The 27,894-nt window shown below is 43.1% G+C and overlaps 2 protein-coding genes across 7 annotated transcripts; one reads left to right on the top strand and one right to left on the bottom strand.

Moving 5' to 3' along the window:
• LOC100697323 (mitogen-activated protein kinase-binding protein 1) lies at window positions 1–22,259 on the top strand. Of its 3 annotated transcripts, none has more exons than XM_005449747.4 (33): window positions 1–553; window positions 1,830–1,921; window positions 3,358–3,420; window positions 3,508–3,565; window positions 4,845–5,015; window positions 5,290–5,427; window positions 5,663–5,845; window positions 6,803–6,963; window positions 7,161–7,350; window positions 7,751–7,888; window positions 7,981–8,171; window positions 8,248–8,339; window positions 8,451–8,576; window positions 10,779–10,849; window positions 11,952–12,073; window positions 12,168–12,243; window positions 12,353–12,464; window positions 12,557–12,620; window positions 12,771–12,881; window positions 13,050–13,207; window positions 13,437–13,474; window positions 13,702–13,902; window positions 13,989–14,122; window positions 14,295–14,404; window positions 15,543–15,737; window positions 16,028–16,094; window positions 16,613–16,768; window positions 16,984–17,150; window positions 17,475–18,077; window positions 18,181–18,268; window positions 18,471–18,553; window positions 19,550–19,635; window positions 21,013–22,259. In XM_005449747.4, the coding sequence occupies exons 1-33, from the start codon at window positions 455–457 to the stop codon at window positions 21,244–21,246; spliced, it is 4,578 nt and encodes a 1,525-aa protein (XP_005449804.1). In that variant the 5' UTR covers window positions 1–454; the 3' UTR covers window positions 21,247–22,259. The 3 variants fall into 3 exon arrangements, with proteins under 3 accessions (XP_005449804.1, XP_005449803.1, XP_005449802.1); XM_005449746.4 differs by having other exon boundaries at window positions 2–553; window positions 14,283–14,404; window positions 16,987–17,150; XM_005449745.4 differs by having other exon boundaries at window positions 2–553; window positions 14,283–14,404.
• On the bottom strand, window positions 22,251–27,552 carry LOC100697584 (galectin-3). 4 transcript variants are annotated; one of them, XM_013268875.2, is made up of 7 exons: window positions 27,416–27,552; window positions 26,391–26,437; window positions 25,653–26,189; window positions 25,485–25,573; window positions 25,199–25,370; window positions 24,809–24,921; window positions 22,768–22,894 (listed from the first exon to the last, which is right to left on the bottom strand). In XM_013268875.2, the coding sequence occupies exons 2-7, from the start codon at window positions 26,430–26,432 to the stop codon at window positions 22,891–22,893; spliced, it is 957 nt and encodes a 318-aa protein (XP_013124329.1). In that variant the 5' UTR covers window positions 26,433–26,437; window positions 27,416–27,552; the 3' UTR covers window positions 22,768–22,890. The 4 variants fall into 4 exon arrangements, with proteins under 4 accessions (XP_003440843.1, XP_005449805.1, XP_013124329.1 ...); XM_005449749.3 differs by having other exon boundaries at window positions 24,809–24,896; XM_003440795.5 differs by lacking the exon at window positions 24,809–24,921 and having other exon boundaries at window positions 22,251–22,894; window positions 27,416–27,551.
• Between the last annotated feature and the right edge of the window lie 342 nt (window positions 27,553–27,894).

Here is a 27,894-nt window from a genome sequence, read left to right as displayed (position 1 = left end):
GTCCCCTGCACCGGTCTCTCTAATACCATTAAATCAGGCGCAAAAGCAACAAAAGCTGATGTAATCACTGAATGGGACCAGTTCAGGTTCGGATTAAACCAGTGATGTCACACTGGCACACGGGAACAAGCGAACAGCTGAGCGGCGACTCCGTCTCCTCCTGCCATTGCAAACGCAGCGCTCAGACGAGAACCTGCAACGACAGAAGAAGAGAACAGCGAACTCACTCGAGAGATTAGCCTCCACATGTCCCACCGGCTGCTGCAGGAGCTCTGTCACACTTTGTAAAGCTCTGCAGCCGGAAGGTTTTAGTCCTGGGAGCAGGATCATTACGCGCTCCCCTTGGCTTCTTCTCCAGCCTGTGTGCGCGCCACACTCCGTCAGTCCGTGGATTGCCACAGTGGATGGTCAGCAGCCCTCAGAGCCGTGCCTCCGGGCTGCCAAGCTAAGAAAAATGCCGGGCGATGGATTCACCATTAAAAGTCGCATTAGGAAGTTGCTGCATTCTCCATCCACCGGAAAGAAGAACTGCAAAGAAAATCTCACCAACAAGGTACGAAAACTCCTGATGTGTGAGTAGAACAGCCGGACAGAAGAAGCGTCCCGCTGCAGACCTGTTAGTGCTGCAGGCTTACCTGGAGCTAGAAATCTGATCTGAGATACTTTACTGTAATTATTGGAAATCTAAGGTACAAACGTTTCACATGCTTAACCCTGTAAAGCCTGAACCATGAAACAACTGCCAGAAAATTCATGTTTATTGTATTCACCAAAAAGAAACTAAACATCAGCCTCCATATATGAGCTGTCATTTTTATTGTTTTTACTGCATCCTGTATTTTTGTGCAATTTATTGATGCACAGGTCGTAACAAGTCACGCGTTACAGGGTGGAAAACTGTGAGATAGGCATTCATTAGAGTTATTAAAACAGTTATTGTAGTGTAGTGATAAATCATTATGAGAACAGCTGGTGCTGTTTATTAAAATAAAGTTATTGCAGTGTCTGGACTGGGGACACCTGTGTTAAGCAAGCATTCACGATTTAATAGCTGATTTACTGCCAAATGTGATGTTTAAACAGTGGCAAAAATGACATTTTGATAACCTGGCAACCCAAAAGGTTGGCTTATTAATTGCTTATAAATGATCTATTAAGACTGGTCAGTTAAAAAAAACAAAAAGCAAACTTAGAGTCTATTTAGAGTTCTTAGAAAGCATTTATTATGATTCTTTTTATTGTTTGCTGATGTTATTATTGCAGTTTTGTTAGTAGGACACTGAGGCTCGGCTATTCATATGTTCACTCAGACTAATCAATGACGCCAGCAGTTGGTTTCTAATTCCCAAGACAGACAAAGACAGACAGGCAGACGTGCCAAGCCAGCTGTCACATCCTCACTTTGTCTTTGAGATCTTTTCCTTTTTTCTTTTTTCTTTACACCTCAAACACCCAAAAGATAAAACAAAGACAGCTTCCTGTCTCGAGCCTGTTGTTGGACACGTATCAATCAAAGACACGCTTGGTGCTGCACATCAGCAGCGCAGAGTCGCCTCGTTTATCACAGAGTTTGTGCAGGTGTGCAATAAAGACAATAATGATGATTGATACTTTTCAGATTTGACAGCCTGAATCTTGAAACTGCCAGGAAAGGCTGCTTTTTAATACATAAGACTATGCCAGAATGTTGTACCCAAACAGCACATTTACTTGTGTCTTCACTAACCTCTCTCTCTCAATTCTTCTGTCAGCCTCCACTATTTTATTTTTGTTTTGTAATTATGATGAATTCCTGAAAACCAAACCCGCCCTGTGCTGTCTCTCTACAGGTGACTCTAGAGAAAGTGCTGGGCATCACCTCTTCAGGAAACAGCGCTCTGGCCTGCGACCCTCGATCCGGACTTGTGGCCTATCCTGCAGGGTGAGATGAGAGAGACTGTTTATGCGCTGTTATCTTCCTAATCTGACCTTTGACTTATCAGCGCTCGGCTCGCTCCCAGCTGCCTTATCATATCTACCTCATGCGGATGTTTAGTGTGCAAATTACTGCGTGTGTGTGTGTTATCTCTGCATCATCTCAGAGGACTGGAGCTCTGTGGTTTTTTTCTTTATCCAATCCTTGGGGAGGCTGTCTCTGGCACAGTGATAGCTTGTTGTGCAGTATTATTAATTCTTGCTGCTATAGCTTTACTCAGCATAGAATATAAAATGAGGATGGTTATGCTGGATGGTTTAGATCTGCAGTGCTGATACTGGGGGGGTTGGCCTCGGAGCGGGTGAAAGCAGTGTTTAAAAACAAGCAGAGTGGGTCCTGCCAGGTCGCAACAAAATCTGTGCACTTGAGCTGATTTTGTTCTCCAACCTTCCAACAAAGCTGTATTAATATTAAGAAGGCCAGAGGTCAAAGGGGAAAAACGAGGAGAATTAGAGCAGTGTTGTAACAACATGTAAAGAAGTGTAAGTGTAAGTGTGTGTGTGTGTGTGTGTGTGTGTGTGTGTGTGTGTGTGTGTGAGGTATGCATGGGCATGTCTTTGCACAAATGGTTCTGCTCATCGTTGTACTTCCTAAATGGTGCACAATCTGGCAACCCACCTGCTGTCTCAGTTTAAATCTGTGCAAGCTGCTCTGTACCAGGAATGCAGTTTCCTGGCACGGTGCAGTTCACTAGCAGGTCGAACGCTGATCTAAGTTCTGCTCACGAGCTAGGATGCAAAAAGGATTTTTAATTAATATGTAACAATATTATGCCTGCGTTATTTCAATATGGAAAGGTATAAAACAGTTGTTGGCGAAATGTCCCATATATAGTAAAGACTAAAAATGACTCACGTTATGTCTAATCGTGCTTTCATTTTTTATGTAACGTAGCGTAATCTTCTTTCTGAATGTTTCCTCTAAAGAAATTATTCTGTATTTCGAAAACTAGACTAAGGATGGAAAATTCTGTGCACATTCCCAACCCAAGGTTTAAAATGTGACCGGCCAGTCTGTGTGTGTGTGTGTGTGTGTGTGTGTGTGTGTGCGCGCACTTGTGTTCCTATTCATTTCCTTTCACAATCACTAAATATGTCAATTATTTAATGCTTTCCTAGAAGATTAACAGCACTAATGTTTAAAGTGTGTTTCTACCTCTCGCTGTTACCACCAAGGAAAAACTTCCAGATAAAATTCAGCGATTGGCATCAGGCTTTCTTTGGAGTTGCACAGTTTGAATTTTTAAAAATTGCACCTATAAGCTCTGTCATCAATTTATTAACATAAAATGGCCATTTACCTGAAGTATGTGCATCGTTTCTCGACCTGTTCCATATGAGATAATCATATTCATTACTGCATTCCTTGGTTTCCTTGTGTAGGTGTGTGGTAGTCTTACTGAACCCCAAGAAGAACAGGCAGCACCACATTATCAACACTTCAAGGTGAGTCATCCACGAGTACAGTCTTCACTGAAGCAGAGCAGCACTGAACTAATCATGCTGTGATGTTATCCTCTGTCCCTCTCACAGGAAAACCATCACAGCTCTGTCTTTTTCCCCTGACGGCAAACACTTGGTGACAGGAGAGGTGAGTTTCGTCACCCTCACTTTTCTCACTTTGTCTCTGCAGGTAAACTCAAACTTGCGTCTGTCCTCTCGTCTTCTATTTAGCTTTCTTTGGTTTTTGCTGTGTGAACATCACAGTAGGACTGGTGTTTGTAGTGATTCAGATTTACTGCAGAAGGAGTATAAGAAGGAGTTAGTGCACTGTGCTGCGGAGACCCCAGCAGGATGGAGGCTTGCTGCAGACCTCTGTGTTTGCAGCCTCTCCTCTTTAAAGGGCCTTGTTCTGTCGTGTCACAGCGTAATGTGTCTTTTCAGTCAAGCGTCTTGAATCGGTTTTGTTGTAGTTACAACGCGGGCCTCGACACAACACGCTATCTTAATCCTCCCCGGCCAATCAAAGCCGATTAAAGACTTCTCTGCATAAGTGGATGGGCAGGCAGTAGTTGCCATGACGACAAAGACCAAAGTTCAAAAGACCAAATAGACTTGAGGATAGGCTGTTCTCCTGGATTCTCCTGGAATTCAAAGGGAACCACGTGCCAAATTCCCACCGTTAGAATACCGTTAGTAATTAAAACTGGTTAGAGATTGTAGTAGATGTAGTGGAGAAATATTAGAGCTGCAAATTTACTCGCCACTCCACTCCAGGCTGAGTGTTAGCATTATGGTCAGCTACCAGACGTATTAAAGCCCTCTTTTTAACCCGCTGCGCTCGGTGATCAAAGCTGAGCGCATCACAGCTGTATTAGATGTTTTCCCACAGGCCCTTTAAAAGGAGGAGTAAAAGATATGCCCGAGTGAGTGATCTGATAAGAAATGTCCCTCACACAGACACACACACTCATTCATCAAACAGTAGCTCATTTCCATACAGGGGCAGGCTGACAGCGGATGTGCAGGCTGTTTTGTCCTCCTCTTCTTGTGTGTCTTTTGTATGCAGCTCTGTCTTCAGCTGAATGTCACACTATTTCTTTTGGACCTAATAACTCTGACCTTTGAAAGGTCCTTTTACCATATTATAATAGGAGACTACACAAATAGTCTGCTGAACTTTCGATCCCCAGGAGGGCATAATGTGAGCAGGTCAAGGGACAAGTAGACAATCAGAGGACAGAGAGGATGATCTTATAGAGAGATGGACAGACAGGAATGACAGGTGACTCCTGAGCGGAGCCTGTTTCAGTCGACGAAAACATTAAGACGCTTTAGTGTATGAATGGAGGAGTGTTCGCCATCTTACTAACAACCTAACGTTGTTTTTAAACGTTGACTCCTCCCCCCTTACCATTGTTTTTCATCAGAGTGGTCACCTGCCAGCGGTGAGAGTATGGGACGTAGCAGAGCGGAAGCAAGTGGCCGAGCTCCAGAAGCACAAGTACGGTGTCTCCTGTGTGGCTTTCTCCCCCAATGGCAAATACATAGTCAGTGTAGGAAATCAACATGACATGATGGTCAACGTCTGGGCGTGGAAGGTTTGTCTCACTTGAAAGTTTCTAAAGCTCAAATCCTACTTGTGCTTTTACACCTTCTTCCGTTCTCCTGACCGCTTTAATCAGGACAATGATGGTTTAGTGTCTGATGACTGGCAATTTTTGAGCTCAATTTTTTCAAAGTCTAAATGAAAAAATAACTTTAAAGTAGTGAAAATGTCTAAAACCATGTAGTGAATGTAATGTTATACTGTTAGCAGTGAGTCTCATTGTGTTTTAGTTGTGTGATCTCTTTCGAATGTGTTGTTCTTTGCAGAAAGATGTAATAGTGGCCGCTAACAAGGTGTCCAGTAAGGTGAAAGGTGTGTCTTTCTCCGAGAACAGCTCCTACTTTGTCACAGTGGGGAACAGGCATGTCAAGTTCTGGTATCTGGACCACTGCAAGGCCAACAAGGTATGAGAGGCTTTCTTATCTTTTATTACTACCTGGAGTTATTTCCCTACCTTTTACTTCTGCTTTATTTTTGCATAATTGAATAACTTTAGTGCGCTCTTAGATTATGCAAATATATTTGTGAGACCCAGGGATCCTTAATTTTCAGCAGCACACATGAAACATTTCAGGGAAGCACTTTAACTGCTTCAGTTGGAGCTTTATCAGCTAACCATCACCCCTCTGTGCTATGTAGGCCAGCGCTCCTGTGCCTCTGCTGGGCCGCTCCGGGCTGCTGGGAGAGCTGAGGAACAATTTCTTCTGTGATGTAGCTTGTGGACGTGGCTCTAAATCAGACTCCACTTTCTGCATTACTTCCTCTGGGCTGCTGTGTGAGTTTAACAGCAAGAGGATGCTGGACAAGTGGGTGGACCTTCGGGTGAGTGAGAGGGGAGTGGGATGTCTGCAGGAGAGATGGGGTGAAAGGTAGAGGTGGGACTCACCAGACACCCCGCTATATGATCAATGCGATTTTTAACATTTTGTGACATATAAGAAAACAAAACAAAATGAATAAGATATTCATAAATCTCAAATTAAAATTTTGTCAGTATCTGTTTTATCTAATAAGATAAAGTAATCATACTTAAATTATTTGGATTTATGTAATTTTTTGCTGCAAAATGATATTGTCAAGGAGCAACAACAAGCAAGTACCAACACTGTGACTAAAACCTGCCACAAGATGAATTGAATGGGGTCAAGTTGACAATTACACGCAATCAGCTTCTGATTAGCTGTGATAAATCACCGAATTCAAATCTGTTGAGTCGACTTCCCTCATGTTGTGTTTATTAACAAAGACTCGTTCAGACTGATGCCAACATGCTCTCCCTGTATCTTTACAGTATCACCAAGCAAAATATTGTGATACGATGCTCAACTCTTAACTGCCACTACTGTTCATTCTTATTAAATGGTAGCTGAATGTAACATATTTGTTCTTTATTCACTAGGTGTCACTTTTCTTTACGTGGTATTGGCCTCAGTCAGCACTAACATGCATGTTCATTTAGTTATTATTTGAGTACAATACAGGCACAAATGCCTTAGGTCAGTATCCATACGTGTTTATTTACACGGGTGAAGAGGATCTAAGAAGATTTAGAAGGACAGGTACAGGATGTGTTTGGAAAAGCTCCAACGGGGACGCTTTTCTACTCCTCTGTAACCTTTGCAGAGGACTCAGCCAAAGCAATGATGTAATATTATCTGCAGGAGTATAATTAGCTTAATTTTTCAGACTTGAATGAATGTGAGTGTTTACCATTTTCTCAGAAAGATTATGAAGCTATGACTTGTGAGCTGATTTTCTGGCGTGTGTCCTTCCGTGCAGACCGGGCTGGCTCAGTCGCTCTGTCTCTCTGAAGATATGATCTTCTGCGGCTGTGCCGATGGAACGGTGCGAGCCTTCAGACTGGCTGACTTGCACTTTGTGTGCACGCTGCCGCGGCCGCACCCCCTCGGCTCTGACGTCTCCTCCATGACTGAGGCCAGGTGAGGAAGAGCTCAGGAGTAACTCGGCCTTTCTTTAGCACTGATCCACTGCAGGATCAAGTGAGCTCTATTAATAGAGCTTCCTGTCTCAAGCAGTGCAAGCCCGAGTCTCGTCTAAATGTTTCTTATTCTCGAGAATGTCGGATTTTTAAAAAGAAAACCTCTCTTCCTGTTGTCCCAACCTTTCATTCCCACAGTCATCTGTTCAACGCCACAGTGGATGCCCGTTACCCAGACACCGTTGCCGTTACCTATGACCCCGTCAGCTGCCGGCTCAGCTGTGTATATAATGACCACAGCCTGTATGTGTGGGACGTGAGAGATGTGCAGCGGGTGGGGAAGGTGCACTCTGCCCTCTTTCATCCCGCCTGTGTCTGGGACCTGGAGGTAAATGCATGCAAGAGGAAGTGAATTTATATCACCTCTTTAAAAGCTGTGAGATGTTCAGTGTGTTTTCTCAAGCCTCCTGGCTCAATAGGATTACAGCAGTACAACAGATTGGATTCTACCTATTGATTAGGTTAGTAATTTGCGGCACATTGGGGATCATTACACAAACAAAACTGGGAAACTTTGAGCTGTTGTGCCGTTGTACTGAACATCGTGCATCAGAATTTGGCAGCTTTAAATTGGTGAAAACAATCGATATAAGACAATTCACAGCATAGTGAAACTGCATTTCTAGATATCTAACTTACAGCATTAATTGTTTTTTAAAATCATGCTTTTATTACCCTCTTCTAGTTTATTATTAACCAAGCTTCCTCCTTTTGTCACTACTTCCCAGGTGTTTCCAGATGTTCCAGAAGAAGTGGCTTCTGGTTTGTCATCAGGCGCATTCCTCACTTGTTCAGCTGATAACACCGTGAGAGTGTGGCGCATGGACGACTGGACACAAACCCATTCTCCAAACATCCTGAGCCAAGTGAGTTTGACTCCCAGGATCCGTATTCTCTTGAGCTGTGTTTCAAGTACAGCTGTGAAGAATTACTTTCTCTATCCCTCGTTTCTATGCAGGATCTTTTGAATATAATCTACATCGATGGGAACGCCAGCACCTTGCTGGATCCAGAGTGCGTAGCAAGTGCGAATTCAGAGGTCAAGTCGGGGGATGGACAGACAGCGGAAATCAGGACGGGCATCAGGACCATCTGTGTCAGCCCAGACGGCAAACACCTGGCATCTGGAGATCGCAACGGCATGCTGAGGTAGGACGAGAAGGTTGAGGCTGAGGCTGATGACAGACTGACGTGACCTCTGTCCTAATACTGTGATATTCTGCAGGGTTCATGACCTCAGCAGCATGGAGGAGATTCTGAAGGTGGAAGCCCATGATGCCGAGATCCTCAGCCTCGAATACAGTAAACCAGAAACAGGTCAGTGTGTGTGTGAGACTGTATTAGTTACTATAATGATGGCACGCTTGGAGAATATTTACACACTGGCTGTGAATACAATAGGTGATTATGTGGTCTGATTTCTCTCAGGTCTGAAGCTGCTGGCCACAGCCAGCAGGGATCGTCTGATCCACGTCTTGGATGCAGAAGACGACTACAGTCTGGTGCAAACACTCGACGAACACTCTTCATCCATAACAGCCGTCCGCTTTGCTGGTGAGCCACTTGAGAAGCTGTCAACATCTGACGGCTAATCTTTCCTTAATCCGACGCTTTCATCTCCGCTCAGTCCCACACAAAGTCCCTCTTTTATTTCACATGTGGTACAACTTGTTTCAATAATAAATGACGGCTACATGTGTGTTCAGGTGGAGTTTTGTTTGCCTGAGCAAAGCCTTTCCGTTGCACTTTGCTTTCTCTGCTTCAGCTGACATGAAATGTTTGCACCACTTACTGTCGCTGGTTTCAAACTTAGATTTTTGAAGCGGCGCTAATCTACTGTCTCTGGACTTTTTCATGAACTGTACAATTTTTTTTTACTAATAATAGTGGGTTAATATAAAATAGGCAGTTTGGGGCAAACTACTTTGAAAGCTTAGCTTTTAAGCTACCAATTACTTCATGCTGGAAGAAGCTGAACTGTAGAAATGCTGCCTTAGGGATGAGTCTAGCTGGGTTTGAGTTCCTCTGGCGTATTTCTGCATGGTGGTCATGTCTGCAAATGATGAGTCAGTGGCCAGAAAACGGATAAGTATTTGGCCTACAGCTATTTTCCATGTAGAGAAAGAAATGATGAGTTATACACCGTATGGACATAAAGTACTGAGCCACACCTCTTAATCTTTGAAACTCAAAATTTTTTTATCCCCATTGCCTGCTTTTAAAAACATTTATGAAAGAGTGGGTCATTTGAAAGAGTCACTGGTACTTTAATGGGATACCACCACTGCAGCAAGTCAAAAAAAAAAAAAAGTGTGTATTAGTGGTATTACTGCAAAGTGGTTTAGGAGCCACAGCAGCTCACCCCTAAACACCACATAAAGATACAGAGCGGGGTTGCCCAGTGTAGCAGCACATATTGCATAGAAGATGCCAGAACACAAAGATAACTCAGTAACTGCAGAGCTCCAAACCTCTTCTGGCATTAACATCAGCACAAGAACTGTGTGCTCCGAGCTTTAGGACGTGGGTCTCCAAGTTGCAGCAGCTCCTGTAGGTGTAATGTTTAGGTGATTTTGTCCATATAGCTTAAATTTCCATCTCTAGTTCTGCACTATTTATGTGGAAGTGCAGGGATGTCAGCTTTAGCTTTGTATCCAGTGAACATCAGGCACCATACATGCGTTTTGCAACAGACAAGATTGCTCAGCTAACCAGCTAACTTCTTAAATAACATGCAATACCTTATCTTGGTAACATAAAAGTAAGTTTCATACTAATAAGGCCAAAGTGTAATTGTATAATAAGCTGCTGTATAATATTAGGGTGTCTCTGTTGTCAGGTCTTAATTTTTTTTGAATGAACAGATGACTAAATCCTGGAACGTTCATCTGGACGTCGCATTTTCAGTGGCAGAAATGTTTCATCGCTCATGTGGCTTCTCAGTCTCAGCTGTCTGCAGGTTTCTCCAACCTCATAAACACTACATTTGCATAATGACTGAAACCAGCACCACTGACTAACAATAGGCTGTGAGGTCAGTTTCATGATCATTAACATGCAAATTGTCACGACCATTGATCAATCTCCATGAGTGCCATTCACAGAGAGTTGGGGAATAGCTGTAATTACAGCACTGTAAAATAGTGAACGATGCACCCTTAGGCCCCCTCAGTTCAGAGATGGTCGTTCCTTTTTCACGTAAATAGCCTCCTTGACTCCCCGCTCCAACTACTGTTCCTCCCTGTCCACTGACAGAGCGGCCACTGGCCTGTAGATGAGGCTGAGAGGTTGTTTCCATTGACTTCCAAATGTTGTCCATTACTGACAGGAATTTCACAGTCTAGGAAAGCTAACCTGTCATTTTTCACACCCTCCCTGGTGAACTTGATGTGTTTGGTCACTGAGTTAATGTGATCACTGAATTGTGGGACATCCTGAGATATGTGAACCAATGACTCGGTGGTGTCCCAGGGTAGGATGATAGAGTCCTCTTTTCCACTTCCTCCATACAAATCAGCCACAGTGGGTGAAACTGGGGCACCCACGACACCACCATGTTTCTGTCCTCAATACTGACACACTTGGTCGGTGTTGAGGGCAGGGTAATCCTCTCACACTTTTCACGCACAAATAATTTCTCCCGCTGAAAATGTTCCATCCAGATGAACAGAATCAACTTTCTGGGATTTCCTTGCCTGGATGATTGAGCGTGCATGAAGACACGATGACTAAATGCTTTTGTTTTTTGTTCTTTAGCCAATGACAACAAGGTGAGAATGATCAGCTGTGGGGCAGACAAGAGCATCTACTTCCGCACGGCACACAAGGTAACATCAGATGTTGGATAGTACCCAACAAACACACACCAAAGCATGAGTGACACAAAAAATACTAACTCAGAACGTCCTGCCAAACACCAATGTTAAAGCTAATATATATGCAGGCTGCTAAATGCTAACAAGGCAGGAAACAGCCACCTCATTGTAGACTGGAAACAGTGAACCAGCTATTCTGACTTCATCAAAGATCTGCCTGCGATATTCTTCTGAATAACCAATTCTGGCCACAAAGAGCTTTATTGCATTTGACTTTTTTTTTTTTTTCATTAATTCCTCTCATTTAGGTCACACTTATTGAACAATAGTAACACAATCTGTTTAGCAATTCTAGAGCACAGACCACAAAAGGAGCATTTGTGCTACAAGTTGTATAACTATGAAATACAAAAAAAGAGAGAAAGAAAAAGAAAAAAAAGGAGGCGACATTCTTTTGCTCTGGAATTGCTTCTGGGTTAGCAGGCCACTTACAGCATTTTTCATAAACTTGAGACGGGATTTAGGCCACTGCAGTGACTCAGAGCATTAAGTTGTTTTGTTTTTTTTGCGGCGCGCAGTAAACAAGGGCTTGTTAGTCTAAAGTGAACCTTCTCTTCGGCGTACAGACATTTATGGAGTGCTCATTTTAGAAAGTTGTTGTGACAGGTTTGTGCTCCGGCAGAGCAGAAATGAGCTTCTTCTGTGCCGTTTTCAAGGATGAGCTGCAAAGAGTACCCTTTTCTGACTATGTCTATATGATGATGATGATGATGGTAGTGATGCACAAAAGCTGATTCTCTGTGGTCTAAACTTTGGCCTATTCTAACTGCCAAACATATTCAGTCTATTTTTTCCCACTCCATTATTGTATGCAACAACTAGCTGTATACCCACCTTTTAATATGCAGATATTGATCCTGAGTCAAGCTGATCTCTGCAGCTTTTGGAGACTTGGCTCAATGATTGTAAAGATGCACATATTTATCTTTGCAGGTTATATAGAGATCAGCACGCTCAGAATAAAAGTCACATCATGCATTCTGCTAAAATACCCCTGATATTTTCTCTACCCTCCTCCAGCGCAGGCCTGACACTGTCTTGTTCTGTTTCACAGACCGACAGAGGAACAGAGTTCAGGCGATCCCACCACATGGTGAGGAAGACCACGCTTTACGACATGGACGTAGACGCCACCTGCAAGTACGCCGCTGTTGGCTGTCAGGACCGCTGCATCAGGTGAGCGAGGGCACGCGGCTTCAAAGTTACATGAGCTTCGCTAGGAAAGCGTTCTTTAAAGGCGCCGGGGCTTATCTCTTCCTTCTCTCTGCAGGATTTTCAACATCAGCAGCGGCAAACAGAAAAAACTCTACAAAGGATCTTTGAGTGAAGATGGAAGTCTGCTCAGGGTAACATTTTTCTCCACAGTCGAAACACCTTTTTTCTCTCTGTCTGTATATATATTTATACACATATAGAGAGAGATACTAAAAGGCTCTTTTGTGTTTGGTGTGGCAGGTTCAGATCGATCCCTCTGGTCAATACGTGGCCACCAGCTGCTCCGATAAAAACATCAGCATCTTTGACTTCTACACAGGGGAGTGTGTGGCCACTATGTTTGGACATTCTGGTAACGCAGCTATCGCAGAATAAATCTAACCACAATGACAGGGAACATAATGAGAGCTAACAAGCCTTTTGTTTCTTGTTTTTGTTTGGCAGAAATCGTCACTGGGATTAAGTTTACCAGCGATTGCCGGCATTTGATTTCTGTGTCGGGAGATAGGTGAGAAACCGCCTCTCAGTGATGTCCTTGCACCCAGGCCGAAGCAATCTTCTGCCTCTGCAGCTGTAGGAAATGGCTGTGGAAATGTGTTTGCAGATGCTTCCGAGCTGAAATGAAATCTTGAATATTTAATGCTTTTATCTCCCCCAGCTGCATCTTTGTGTGGAGGCTGTCCCCGGAGCTGACAATCACCATGAGAGAGAGGCTGCACCAGCTCAGAGAAAACCCAAACACACCACCCAGCAAAACCTCCAGTCTCAGGTGACGACACCAGCACACCTCCACCTGTTAATTGAGTACATTCTTTCCACGAACCCAGCGCCGATGATAAAGAGCCCACCTCAAGCCAATGTATTCCCTTCGCGTATAATGACATGGCAACACAGATAGAATATTCATCTTGTTGACTCTTTCGCTGTGTTTCCCTAGGCGTGAGGTGTACAGCGCTCCCGCTCTGGGGGGTCTGTCCTCTGACAGCGACCGTGAACACGAGGAGGACGACAGAGCGGCGAACGACGACGCCAATGACCCCGAAGACAACGCGACCCATTCTTCTTCCGCCAGCAGCCACGAAGAGGAGGACACAGGTACTGTGTGATAATTGATGACATGAATAAACATACCGGTAACTGCTTTTGTTTTTTTAACATCAAGGAGGTCAAAGGGTTTAGTAATAGGTAGACAATCTTCCATTGGTGCACTGCCCTGGCATTTGGCTTCTTTGCAGAGTGCAGCAGAATCTGGAAAACAACCGAAATTGTTTTAAACTGACTTCCTCTATTAACTTTGTAATTATTGTGCCTCTTCATGCAACAGGAGGCTCAGATGAAGGACAGGACTGGGAGCTGACAAAGGTAGATGTTTGTTATCACTTTAAATAAAATAAATCTTTTTGGACTATTCTAAGAAAGCACAACTTCAAGCATCCTAACACTTGCTTTTTGTTCCATTAAAGAAAATGAAAATGGAAAAAAAAACACATCCCTGTGTGTTAATGATGCCATACAGTTTGTTCCATAGCAACAAACGTGATGGAAAGGGTGAATAATTGTACTGTGCTGTATATAATGTATATTCCCAGCATGGAGTCGTCAGCCAAGTCACCCCTGAGTCCTCAAAGCGTCCCCGGAGGCGTTGGTCTCATCGTATGGGCTCATTGGAAGTGATGGTTAAATCCATGCTGGACATGAGGCAACTGGAAACCTTTGCTCAGAAGAAAAACCCCAGCTGCCCCCCACATGACAGAGAGAGGCAGAGCTCGCTCGGCCTCCAAGAGCCTGTGGTATGTTCTGTTTGTCTATAAGGGAGATATAGGAAGCTGCTCGTGTGGATCCGTGAGTGTATAATTGCACTGCTCGTTTTCTGCAGATGGGAGAGAGACCCAGGAGACATCGACCCTGGCCGGACGCCGACTGGCTGTCCTCGCACACTTCCAGGGACACCAAGGGGACAGATGTGCTCTATCCTGAGGAAAAGGAGGACGACACAAGTCCTCTGGACAGGTAAACCTCTGCCTGCTACGCACTGTTTTGCCTGACTGATTGCAATGCCACTGCAAGACAACAAAATTCCTTTTCTATTCTCAGTTTGCTGTTTCTCTCTTTCTGCACCCCCCCCTCCCCATTCCTCGTTGCTCCCACGTCGGTGATTCCATTACATCAGCGATTACTGCAGGATGCAAGGACAAGGGATCCGTAGCGAGAGCCAGGACAGCCGCAGCCCAGACAGCGCTTGCTCTTTGGATTATGACAGCAGAGAGTCCAGCCCAGATCATATTTTGAATGGTAAGGTCTAAAAAGGAGCCTTTTGTGCAAAAGCTCTGAACTCCAAACAATCACGTAAATTCCAAAGTTGCACTTTTTCAGCAAGTAGCACATGACATGAGACTGTCTGCTTTAGATGCATTCATGCTTATGCCCTGGTAAAAACATACATACATTATTTACTTACTTTCATTGGGATTTTGCAGTTTTTCAACACAAAAACTACCACAAGAAGTCTAAACACCTTAAAAGTATGTTACAACCCACAGTATGTCTATCGCCACGCTGTAAGAGATTCTACATAACTGAAATAAGCCACACAGTTCCCACAAATTTTAATAAATAATTAGGAACAAGAAGGAAAAGAAAACTAGAAAAAGTCTAACCATAAACCATCAGCAACACTAAACTGCTGCCACTCTGACCAGCCTGGTGTACATCCCTGTTACGGCCCTCCACAACAGTCCCAGTTTCTCATATCGCCCCCTTGGGGAGATTAATTCCCCACATCTGATCTAAGCTAAACCAACATCAAAACTAAATGTAACAAAACTAAAAAAGGAAAAAGCATAACATGAGCGTAAGCCACTCAAACTGCTGCTGCAGTCACAGGAATGTGAAGGGAGTGAGAGAACGGGCTTCCTGACCGCCCTCATAATTGGCTTTCAGTCCTTTTCAGTCCATAAGGCCAGACCAGATACTGCAGCATAACTCAGAGGTCTTTGTATATTTATAATGCTAAAAAAATGTGAGCTTTCTTCACGTTGTGAGTTTTTTTCATGTTGCAGTACTCTCTGCCTGCCTGCGCTCAGTCTCAGGTTTTCTTTCTGAAGTGTGCCAAACGCAGGATTTAAAATCACGAGTTAAAATGTCCAGGAGAGCTTTAAAATATCTCTTCAACATACAGTGAAGCTCATACCTACCTGCAGAGAGGGATTTGCAGAGAGACATGGATTTTATTTATTTATTTTATTTTATTTCGAGGCTCGATAAGAGAAATGTCAGATAAAACTACCAGGCTGGTTATTTCTTAAGGATTACAGAGTACCTGCTGCCCCTCCTCCCTGTGTGTAAGGGCTGTATCAAGGCCACTGGAGACTTTGGTTTCTCTTTGTCACACTTGTGTCTCTGCTGCGTCTAATTTTACTTTCGCTTTCAGATCCTGCAGAGGCAGAGTATCTGAGTCAGGACAGCTCGGATGAGGAGAACGACGAAAAGGAGGAGGACGAGGAGCGAAGGGAAGGGGTGACGAGCATGGACGAGGCTCTCAGGACAATAACGGACACTGGCGGGTGCGATCGAGCGGATTTCCTCAAGCAGAACTTTGAGACACTGTCGGAGGGCTGCACTACAGGTAATACAGAACACACAGACAGGCGTGCTTTGAGCTTTAGGGAAATAAACTTATTCTCTTTGTTGTTGGGAGCCAGGGGCAGAAGATTGATACCCCTTTGATGTCTAGTTATGACTAATGTATAGCCTGTTTGTGGCTAACACCTCCAGACATGTTTTATTTCCCAGAAGTTTTTAAATGACCTCACGTGCAGACACAGACAACATTGATTATCCTCTCAGTCTCACTTCTACTTCCTGCCTCTGTCTCAGTTTTCTTCCTTTTTGTTTTTTCTTGATGTCCATCCACAGCTGAGCAGAGCAGAGTCCCGAGGCTCAGTATGTCTTCACGCTTCCTGGCCAGAGGACATAATAACCGGTACTGCCTGACCACTTCAGACCAATGTGGATTCAACAGCTATAATTACAAACCCATGCGGACTCTCACACGCCGCTGTGTACTTTCCCTCTCTAGTCAAGCTGTCAGTTTAAAGTAACATTGTTAACCCTCTACGGGTGATTTTGTGTGTAGCAGGAAATTGTTCTTGTTGTTCTTTTTTTATTCTTGGAGGTGGAGATGTATAAGTGTAAACAGCTTCATATTTTGGGGGCTAAATGATTCCACCCTCATGTCTAAGCTACTGTTAAAGAAGCGGCTCTCTGCAGAAGTCTCCAAATCCACCTGCCAGCACATCTAAAGCTCACTAATTAACATGGTATATCTTGTTTAAGCAGTGCAACCCCCTCCTGTTTAAAGTTTACACTAACTGACTGCTGGATGAGGCTTCATATTGACTTTACAAACCTGAGAGTAATATCAATCTGCACGTACATTAGGGGAATAAATGTATGTCTCACTTATCTGCTTCTCTTACCCGGTATTACCTTTCTGCGCAGAGACGTGCGTCTGTTTGCCAAAGCGAATGGGAAGGAACAAGGCGGCTGCTCTATTAAGCCCCCGGTGTCAAAAGTGCGGCCCTTGATGGAAGATGGCGTAAGCGGGAACGCAGAAAATAAGAGTCCCGTGTCCCCTGGAAAAGCTCAAGGGCCAAAGTAAGAAGAAAGCACACACATTAAGAGGCGTCATGGGGGTTTAATTTTTGAGGCTAAACCGGATCTGCGAAAAGCATAAAAGTCACTAAATGATTCTAAAAGATCAATATGACAACATGGAGGGATAAATGCTGTGCTTTATTCCTGCCAGTCATGTGACTAAAATACTCACGCGTGCCGTGAACAGATGGTAAAGTTGCTGTATTGCGTCTCAGCAGGGCTCCGGAGAGAAGCAGTCCTCCTGCACTTAGACCCCAGAAGAAGACGACCACAGGGTCCCACCTCTGGAGGTTTTCTAATCCTCCCCCCAAAGCTTCGCTGCTGCCGGACAGGACGGCGTGCATGCAGAAATCGCGCTCTGCCCAGGACTTGGCCACGCGCTGTACGTTTGATCTCGTTTCAGTTCATTCATTTATTTGTCTGTGGTTCCTGTTTGTGTCTGACTTTTCAGCGAACTACAGTAATTCCATCCGCTGGCAACTGTGAGAAAGTTAATCTGCCTCAAGAGTGTATTTAAACATAATTTGCATTGCCGACTTCACAGTTTCTTTGAAATTTGCCATATTAATCAGTGTATTTTCCCACATGAGTTGAAAGTAACTGCTTTGTAGTCTTCTGAATCAGTTCATAACACTTTAGCACGCGTAATTTAATTCTACTTTCTTAGAATTAGTCATATTAATCTTCTAACTGTCTTTTTCTGCAGCTCTTCCCTCCCCTATGCCCTCTAGTGACCAGAGGGAGTTGCACAAGAGACCTCAGCAGCTTTTCCTCAATGAACCCTCTCCCAGACCTTCCTCGTGCTTTTCTTCACACTCCTCTGGGTCCCCACAGTCATCCCAGTCCCCACTTCCGTGGGAGAGCCCTAAACTCAAGCCCCAGCACTCTTACATGAACCCCACTGCTAGCTCCGTGGCAAAAAGCCGGTCCTCCTCTTTTGGAGATGCCGTCCATATAGTGACCCCGCCAGGCTCCCCCTTGTTCTCCAAGAGGAGGACGTCGTCTGTGGAGATGGAAACTGAACCTCCCGTGTTCGCCTCATTTCCTGTCCTGATTTTCCCATCCTCCACGCCGTCAAAATCATCCCTTCCACTATCAAACAGTCCCTCCTCGACTCCACCTCATCCTACAGCCAGCCAGAACGTCCCTCCTTCTCGCATCCCACTTCCTAAGCAGCCGCTCAGCCCTCGGCGCAGCCTGTGCCTGGAGGTGAAGCCAAGCTCAAGTTGGTCTGGAGGCATCAGCAGGGCTTCTACTCCTACAACAGACCCCGGATGTCACCATAGAGCTACTCCCCTAAACAAACAAGGTCAGAAAGCCGGGCAGTCGTGTACTTTTTAATGTCTCCACAGAGCTAAGGAGCTGATTGGCTAACTGTGTGCTTGAGCGTGATTTTATCTTGTTACTTTCAGCATTAGGCAGGCACCTGTCTCTAAGTTTGGATTCCTCTTTGTCATGTTCCATGCCTGTGAAGCAGAAAAGGGACTCGGTTTCTGAGAGGTACAGTTTTACATCACTTGTGAAGACTTTGCTAGATGTTTTTTAACAGTCGCACACCAGATTGCTAGTTATTTGCTTCATACACACTATGAGTTGGCTGCAGTAGTATTTGTTCATTGTATCTGTTCAGTTCTGGGTATCTTATATACAAGAATTAGTACTGCCACTGCAACTGACTTACATTTCTGGCTTTTATTCTCAGTGCCAAGGAGCCAGGTCAGGTGGCTGTAGCTAAAGAGTGCCCTCTGGTGCCTGAACAGGCCCACACATCAAGCCCACAGCCAGGTTTGGCCTCCCACGACTTCTTTAACCAACCCTCCTCTTATTTGTTGCTACATCCCCTGATGTTTTTCAGTACTGCTTGTCAGTCTTATCTGTCTCATATTATCTGCCTGCTTCCAGTTAGACCTTTACAAGGACCACACACGACAGAACAACAAGTTTTAAATATCTGCTTTTTTTGTTACATTTGTTACATTTACATTTGTTACATTTTGTTACATTCATTCCTTTAGTTTCTTTGTCTTCAGCCCTTTTCTCGCTTCCCTCTAATATCAAAATACGGATGATTTTCATAAAATTTGCACACTTGTACTTCCTGAAAAGGATGAACGTTTTCCGTTATGGCCTCATGTTTGCACACCAGGTACTGTTTTCCATTATCTGTGGAAATTTGCAGGTGAATTTGCATATTACTTAGACTCTGCTGTGACGTCAAATACAAAGCCTCAGTTAATGGGCAGTGCAGAGTTTTCCTCACATTGCTCACTCGCTCAGTAAATAAAAGGTATCTAATAGTTTTAAAGTGCTCTAGTGAATCTTACAATAACTCCATCCCCTTCGTCATACTTCCCTCCCAGCTGTTCCCTGGATGATAAGCGCCTTTCAAAGGCCAGGAATTTCTTTTCGCTTCATTTCAATTTGAAAAACACAGAAACCTTAAATGGCATTAAGTGATAGCTGCTCTGCATTTGTACCTGAAACTGTGTTTTGCTGGATGATATAAACTGTGAAATCAGTTTTCTTAGTTCACACTGTTACAGCTCTGCGGCTTTTTGCAGCAACCTCCTCACCTGTTTGTTTCTTTTCTGATACCAACTTTTCCCTCTTTCTTTCTTCCTTATATGCTCTTCAACCTTTTGCACAGTGTTTACCGCTCTCCTACTTCGCTCGATAACAGCGCGCGCTTGTGTTTGTGCTATTTGTGCTCCTGGGTGCGCGTGCTGATTTTCTGCACGCTGTGCCGTACTTGAAAGTCATTCTCTCTATCTCTCTCTGCAGATCGCTCAGTCACCTTGGAAACTTGTAGGCAGGTTGTTACCGACCTTCACAGCAGTTTGCGGAAAACTGTCACGTTGTACACTACGGTCAGTGTGTGCGTCTGTGTATATGAATGTGTGAAAATGGTGGGTGGGTGTGTGGATGGAGAACTTGATAGAAAACAGGAAACAGAGAGAGAATAAGACAAAGGGGAAAAGCAAACATCTATAATCTGATGAAGAGAATGAAGAGATAAAGGCACTGTCCATCTGTGTGTGCCTCTGGCTGCCTGTTGACTGCATAAACTGTATATAAAAGACATATGTGTCTGGGAATTTTAAAGCCACCCGTTTTCAAATTCTCAATATGGCTTTCACCTTGTTTTTGCTTTGTTTGTTTTTTAAACTATAGTCAAAAGTGACCATATTTAAACAAGAAGGTGAACTGTTATCAGCTAATATTAGTTAGCCTGGTTAGCATGCTACCCAATCTAGTATCGTAACCCTGCTAGTATCAATAAAGTGTATGTGTGCACACATGAATCCAGATACATGCTGATTAGGGTTAAGGAATCAAAAGAGGAAATTGTAGAATTTAACTCACCAAAATCTTAGCAGGGGCTTTTTGGATGGGATGCTAGTACATTGGTCAGACCCCTTGATTTTTTAAATCAGGTGTTTCCAATCCCACTGCCACATGTGTATATAATCAAACACCTAGCCATGCAGTCTGCCTTTACAAACATTTGTGAGAAAAAAATGTTGTTTTCAAGAGTTTACTAAATTTGAGTGAGATACTGTAATAGGATGCCACTATTGCAGAAAGTTAGCTTGTGAAATTTCTTTCCTCCCAGATACTACATGATGTGATATTACTGTAAAGTGGAAGCGTTATAGAGCAGGGTTGCTGAGTACTGAGGCACATATTTTGTTAAAGTCACCAGTTCTTTGCTGACTCAGTAACTCCTGTGTCATTAACATCAGCACAAAGACTGTGTGTCGCAAGCTTCATGGCTCACGGATTTCCAGGGTGGAGCAGCTCCTGTTGGTGTAATGTGTAGGTGGCCTAGTGAAAAACAAATTTTAAATAATATATACTTACCAAATAAAGTGTATGTTTTCGTACATTAAATGGTGAACAAGATGGGTGTAGCTACTTTGCCATTCAAAGTAGCAACGCCTATATTAAATGCTCAACAGATTTTAAATGGGTGAATTATAAAAACATTCACACTTTGTTATGAAAGGGAAAGTGCTCTATAAGAACTACAATCATTTTCTATCGGGTGGAAAACATGTTTATTTCTCCTGTAAAGTTGAGTATTTTAACATGAAACAGAATGGTGACTTGACTCCGTTTTTGGGAAAGCCTCAAGTGGTCATTCAGGGTACTACAACTTTCACTCCATCATTGGCTTTCTTTTTCATTTCTGGAAGTTTGGATGGCTGACTTACTTTATATATGCATGTGTTCATTAACAACAGGTACTACAGCATAGCCAACAGACCAGTGAAGATCAACATGAGATGAGGAGCATCCTGTCAAAGGCGCTGCTTACAGTTAAGGATGAGCTGGACTCACTGCCTCATCCCTCCTCACCCCAGTGTGAAGGGCCCCCGGGGGCAAACGGTGACGGAGAGAAGGCCCTGGCTCTGCTGGAGCAGTACGCTGAGCTGCTGGTGAAGTCTGTAGAAAAGAGACTAGACACCAAGACCTGAAGAGATAGACTAATGTTTGCAGGGCCCATAAACCAGGAGGAGAAAGAGAGACGAAGACTCTATAGCACTCTTAAATGCACAATTGTTTTTTTGCACAGAGACCATGTGGAAAATCGTGTCTAGAATATATATATATTTTTTAATTGCCTTACTTTCACATTGCTGTTGTTCTCCTTTGTCTGTGGAGCATTTTTTAAACTATGTAATTGAATTTTTCTAAGTGAATATTACAAAGGGAAACACTGGAGGGACAAAGATGATGAAGTCACGTGAAGAGCAGAGGTAGTCCAAAACTAGAAGACTACATGGGTGTAAAAATATGCCACAGTTTTTGTTAATTATACACACAACTTTTATTTATTTATTTTTTTATGCTATTAAATTGTTACTAATTGGATGAGAGTAATATTTTTTTTAAGCAAAGTAAATATATGTGGATATGAACGTACTGAGATGTTTTTAGTTTTTACTGAATTTTTAAAAAAATGATGTCCATAAGATGAAGCTAACAATTTTTTTTCCCCCAGTATTAATATCCAAGCTCGAAATTCTGCCTCGTCGTCTGTGTAGCTGTTCTGTTTTGTGGAAGTTGAAGCCTTGACCCAAATGTGATGTTAGCTTAAGGGTCTGGTACAATATCTATAATTTAACAATATGCTGCTTTTGAGGTAAAAATGCTAACGTTTGGGCTTAGAGGGGTGAGGACAGAAATGGTTTCACTGAGTTTTTGCTGTAGGAAAGATGCTAGCCAGAGCTTTTCAGGCTACCTCTGTCAGTCATGTAATTCATATTTTTGCACTGATGGTGTTTTCCTTGTAAAAGTCACTGTAACTTTGGTGAAACAATTGCTTGTCGACATGTATCACACAGTCAATCATCCTGTTAGTTCCTTTTATACGTTTGTGCTGATTTTTTATTTCTCTGAAAGAGATTTTCTCTTATTTTACTGTTATACAGTTTCATAGTGTCGATCTGTTAAAACAAAACACAATAAAAACATGGACTTGATTACACACTTGTACATTTATTATTAAAGGATTTCTACAGTTAATACTAATCGAGAGGTAATAATCATGAACCAGTGTTGCTGTTTTTTTCCAACATCGGTGCATACATAGTTCTCAGTTAGTAGCACTTTAATATTATAGATTATGTTATTGTCTACAATAAAACTAGTAGCAGTAGCATCTATACAGAAAATCAAATGCCTCTGTGGATGAAGTGGTTAGTGCTGTGGCACAGGACGTATTCCTTATTGTTAATCAATGAGCTCAGCTCATTACCTTACACATCACAGAACCAACTAACATGCTTATTTATCCCATTTTAGAGCATAATGCTAAACATTAACTGAAACGTTACCCCCAAGATGTAGCATGTAAATACCGTAAGAGTATGTGTCACACCGTTTATCTACCTATATGTATCTCTGCTGCATAAACACGCGGTCGTATATATGCGTTCATCCGTGTGGCTAAAGCTGAATTTCTTAAGGAAGTGTCTCCACATTGACGTATGTCAGGACGACATCATGCAAGATGTTGATTCTGTCGATCTGGTTGAGCTCTCTGATGCGGTGACGGAACTCAAACAGGGGGATGTTGTTCACTGCCACCCTGAACGTCTCAGGCGTGCACAGGATCTTCATCTGCAAGAGGACACACCACCAGTGACGCCCTTACATTGAGACTACGACTGTGTACTTCTAAGAAAGTTCTTCACCAGGTATTATTATATAAAAAAAAACCTAACTATTATTCTCACTGATTATAATTTCCAAGAAATATCTTCCACTGATATGACAGTAAGTTCAACATCTTTTATCACTACTATACTATTGCAAGGATTAAACCCTTTAGCCAGCCAATCACATGGCAGTGTCTCAGTGCATTTAGGTGTGTAGACATGGTCAAGACGACCTGCTTAAGTTAATCCAAGCATCAGAGTGAGAAAGAAAGGCGGTTTAAGTGACTTTGAATTGAATTTGCATATGGTTGTTGGTGCCAGAAGAGCTAGTCTGAGTATTTGGAAACTGCTGAACTACCAGGATTTTCCCCACACAAGCTAGACGGGGATTTTTCTCGGTGAAAATGTCTTGCTGATGCCAGACGTCGGAGGAGAATGGCCAAACTGCTTCGAGCTGATAGGAAGGCAATAAGCACTAAAGTATGCAGAAGAGCTTCTCTGACTGCACAACATGTAGAAGCTCGATGCAGATGGGCTACAGCAGCAGAAGACCACACTGGATAACACTCCGGTCAGCTAAGAGCAGGATAATGAGGCTACAATTTGCACAAGGTCATCAATATTACACAATAAAAGGTTGGGCTGATGAGTCTCAATTACTGCTGTGGCATTCAGATGTGAGCATCATACCAGAATCCGCTGTAAACAACATGAAAACATGGATCCATCCTGCCTTGCATCAACTGTTCAGGCTGATGGTGCTGGAATGGTGATGGGGATATTTTATTTACACCACCAGAGCATCATTTAAACACCACAGTCTACCTGAGTTTTGTTACTGTTATCTTCTAATGGCTGGTTTCAGCTAGATAACCCATCATGTCACAAAACTCAGATCATGTCACATGAACATGTCAGTGAGTTCACTGTACTCAAATAGCCTCTACACCAGATCTGAGTCCAATAGAGCATGTTTGTGATGTGGTGGAACAGCAGAGTGGCATCATAGATGTTCAGCCAACAAATCTGCAGCAGCAGTTTGATGCTGTTGTGTCAACATGGACCAACATCTCTGAGGAATGTTTCCAGCACCTTCTTCTATATGTGCCACGAAGACCCTAACCCCTTTTGGCTAAAAAGGGGTCCAACAAGATACTAGCAAGGTGTAACTAATGAAGTTTCCAGTTATAGTATGTCACCTCTCATTAATTAAATTAATGTGAAGTTGAAAAGTGCAGTGTTATTTCCACTTATGCTCATTTTAAAACAAGTACTTTAAAGAAAACTCATTGGAAATGCAGGCCCAGGAGGAGGAGCAGCAAAAGTGAATTCTCCTCCGATCACTGATTTCAAGTTAAAAAAAAAAACTGCGATCACTGAAAATTAATTGAGCACACAATTATTAATTAGCCTAATTGCAAAAACATGGTTATAAAATGACCCGTGAGTGCCACAGATTTCCCAGCTTTTGACCTCCTGGCTCCTTGTATCGGCATCTGCTGTGATGCCCGTGATAACTGTTTTTAATTTTTCAAGAACAAAAAATGAGACTTACTGTTTAACAGAAGTAAAGTAAAATTGGTCTTTTCAACACAAAGTATTACAATTTGACATGTAAGTGATACTGCACAGACTGAAGCTCACTTCTGCTGTATATACTGTATAGTACACATTATAATGTCACCAAATCAGTTATTAGAAGAAGTAGCAGTAACGAGTGCCTGTTAACACATTGTGTTATTGATGTGAGTGAACACAAACCCAGGACTGTTGGACACAAAGACAGAATCAGCTCCTCAGATTAGTCTCCTCTTTACGATGCCTGTTAAACATAAGTGTTATTGATGTTACTGAGCAACATAAGACCCCCACTGACCTCCAGGAGCCTCCCTGCAGCATAGCAGCTCCCTTATCTAGGACCCGCCTGCACAAACGACTTTCCAACCCTTTCCGTTTTTCGAGGCCTAATGTTTCCCATGAGAAAGTGACCTAAAGTCAGTTAAACGCACAAGGATCAGCAGTAAAACTTATTTTATTGCACGTTAGTAGTTTTAGTTTAGTTTCATCTCATTAGTTATTAGTTTTTAAAAGTATTAATAATGTAAAAAAAAAATTTAATTTCTGACAATTGAGATTAATGATTTAAAAAGTGTTCCTCAGTTTGTTTTGAGCTCTGAAGCGATCCAATGATTAATACAACACAATATAGCCACTCATGGGTGCTTCAGCCCGCTGCCCTCATCTGATTTCGGTCTCTGCCACTCACCTCAAAAGGGCTCCCAAGCGCGAAAGGAAAGGGACCCTTCAGGTCTCTCTCTTCGGCACCCCAGCGTTCACCCAGTTTGTGGTTGCGGACGACCACCTGCTTGCCCGCCTCGTTGAAGCGGGGGTTGATGTGAAAGGCGATGTCGTTGCCTCTCAGGAAGTTCACTGTGAACCTGCGGGAGACCAGACTGATTCACACTAAAGAAAACATGCTCTCAAGAACCTAATGCAACATGAAATCCACCTCGTTTTTCAAAGACACTGAAGGCACACAGACGCAGGCTTACATTTTAGCGTTTGGTTTCACATAGCCCAAGATCGTCATCATCATTTTGTCATACACCCCTCGGGCCAGGTTCAAGTTGTATGGCACGCTCTAAACAGCAAAGAGAGAGAGACACAGTAAAACAGCCTGATAGCAAACCAACACACCCGCTTCCTTGCATTTGACTCACTAGAGGTCCAGATGTGGGTGGGAGCCAGTGTGGAGGCATGATAGACGGATTCTGCCCAGGCCACCCTGATTGTCCCGGGTTATAGGGCCAGCTGGGATGTGCAGGCCAGCCTGGTACATTTGGATGGATGCTGGGAGCAGGTGCAGGCACTGGAACTGGAGTTGGAGTTGGATTTGGGGCTTGAACTTGAATTGGAACTGGTGGCTGAGGAGGCTGGTACTGGGTGCCCGGCCAGCAAGGCTGACAGGGCTGCACTGCAGTTGGAGCTGGAACTATAGTTGTGGTTGGTGCAGGAGGTGGTGTTATCACTTGAGTGGGAGCTTGGACTGGAAATGGAGTGGGGACAGAGACTGGAGCTGGTTGCGTCCCAGGCCAGCAGGGTGTGTTTGTCTGGCCTGTCCAGCACGGTGCGGGTTGAGTGGCCTGTCCCGGCCAAGCGGGGAATCCAGCTCCAGAAGGTGACAGGCTGGGCCAAAGGCTGTTAGCCTGTGGGGCAGAACCAGAGGACGGGCAGCTGCCACACAGAGGATCAGAATGCTGAGACAGAGGAGGAGGCGGAGGAGGAGGAGAGGGGGAGGATGGAGAAAGAGAAGGGTCAGGAGCCAGGATGGAAATACGTGGAAGGGAGAGGGTGGACACGATGGAGGACACCAACTTGCAGTTGCAAACATAAGCAAAAAGTTATGCATTTATATTAAGGTGGGATAACAGAGGAGAATGCAATGCACTCATTCTTACCAGTGTAGAGATCTGAGAATTTGATGAAGTACTTACATCCATGCTGCCTGTCAGAAAAAAATAAATGGAGCTTTTATTGATTTTAGCCTTTTAAACCACAATTTTTAAAAAAAAACCTAACGGGAGTTTATAGAGAGGGAGAGAAGCTAAATCGTAGTGTGCAGTTGCAAACACTGATATGAAATGAGAGAGACATGAAAAGAAAGCTTTTTTAAATATTATTATTATTATTTTACAATCTAGGAACATGCTCTGTAGTCACACTGTGCTTTGACAGCAGAGTTCACAAGGTGACCACCAGAGGACTCTACAGCTTTTCAAGATGTCAGCACACGGTAGAACAGGAAGATTGTCCAACTTCCTATACGCAAATAATTAAGGCTTACCCAATACCACGAGACATGGTAATTGGCTGATGACCACAGTAAACGTCTTGAGTCATGGAGAAACATAGTGGCACATTGATTTGGGTCAACACAGTGACTTATATGCACTTAAGGAGGAATGCACAATAACAATAACTCTGCCTACCTTACAGCTCTGAGTTGTTCTTTTCAATGCAGACTGAAACTAACTATACTTTCTATTTGCTTCTTAATGTTTCCTGTTGCTATGAAATAATAATAACATTTCATTTAATCTACAGTCAATAAGTCAGATATGGATAAAAATGCACAAGTTTTCATAAAATGTAAAATTTCAGACAGGAAGTTAAAAGTTGCCTTGATTTGGACTTCCTTCCTATCCACTCCTGCCACCTTTATCATAACCTATCAACATTAATCAGTCTGATGAGTTACAGTTAAATGATATCTTTATTATTAAAATTTGTTGTGTTCTTAAATTTAGACCACATTTTATGGCCTATTTGTCTTAGAGAAGAAGATTTTGAGCAGCATTTGCAAAGCTCTCCCAGGACCCAGACCAGGAAGGAATTTTTCACTTCACCTGTTACCTGTTGGAGTGAGCCATTACTGTCCATTACATGAAAAGGCAGCAGATAAAAAAATAAGAATGGAAGTTACCTCAACTTGTCTCTAGTCCTCAGGTGCACACAGGAGCAGGATGTGCTGTGGTTTAAGGCAAAACATTGACTTGGAGCACACAGAAACAGTCTTTTATAGCCTTAAATCCTCTCTTCGTTTGGCCCCTCCTTGTTCTATCACTCCACTTTCAGAATTAAGCCCCTCCCTGTGTGTCAAAAGTATGTGCACAAGAAATATATTGTAGCTTAATTACCATTTCAAGACTTTCAATCGATGCCATTTCATTAAACCAAGTGGGAACTAAACTTTAGGGTTAAAAAGTCACAAGCTGTTAAAATGAAATGTATGGTGATCTTAAGATGATGTTAAAACTGCAATTTAATATAACGCAAAGGGGAATCAGACAAAACTGAATCGTGTCTTAAAGTTTCAGGTGAAACAGTGAAATGTACAGCCTATGACAAATGTTGTGTCCACTTTATTTACTCCAACTAGGTCCAATGGCAGCACAATGGCCT

This window comes from Oreochromis niloticus, linkage group LG15 (genome assembly GCF_001858045.2).
Source record: "Oreochromis niloticus isolate F11D_XX linkage group LG15, O_niloticus_UMD_NMBU, whole genome shotgun sequence".
Lineage (NCBI taxonomy): Eukaryota > Metazoa > Chordata > Actinopteri > Cichliformes > Cichlidae > Oreochromis > Oreochromis niloticus.
This window is presented reverse-complemented; position numbering and strand designations above follow the sequence as displayed.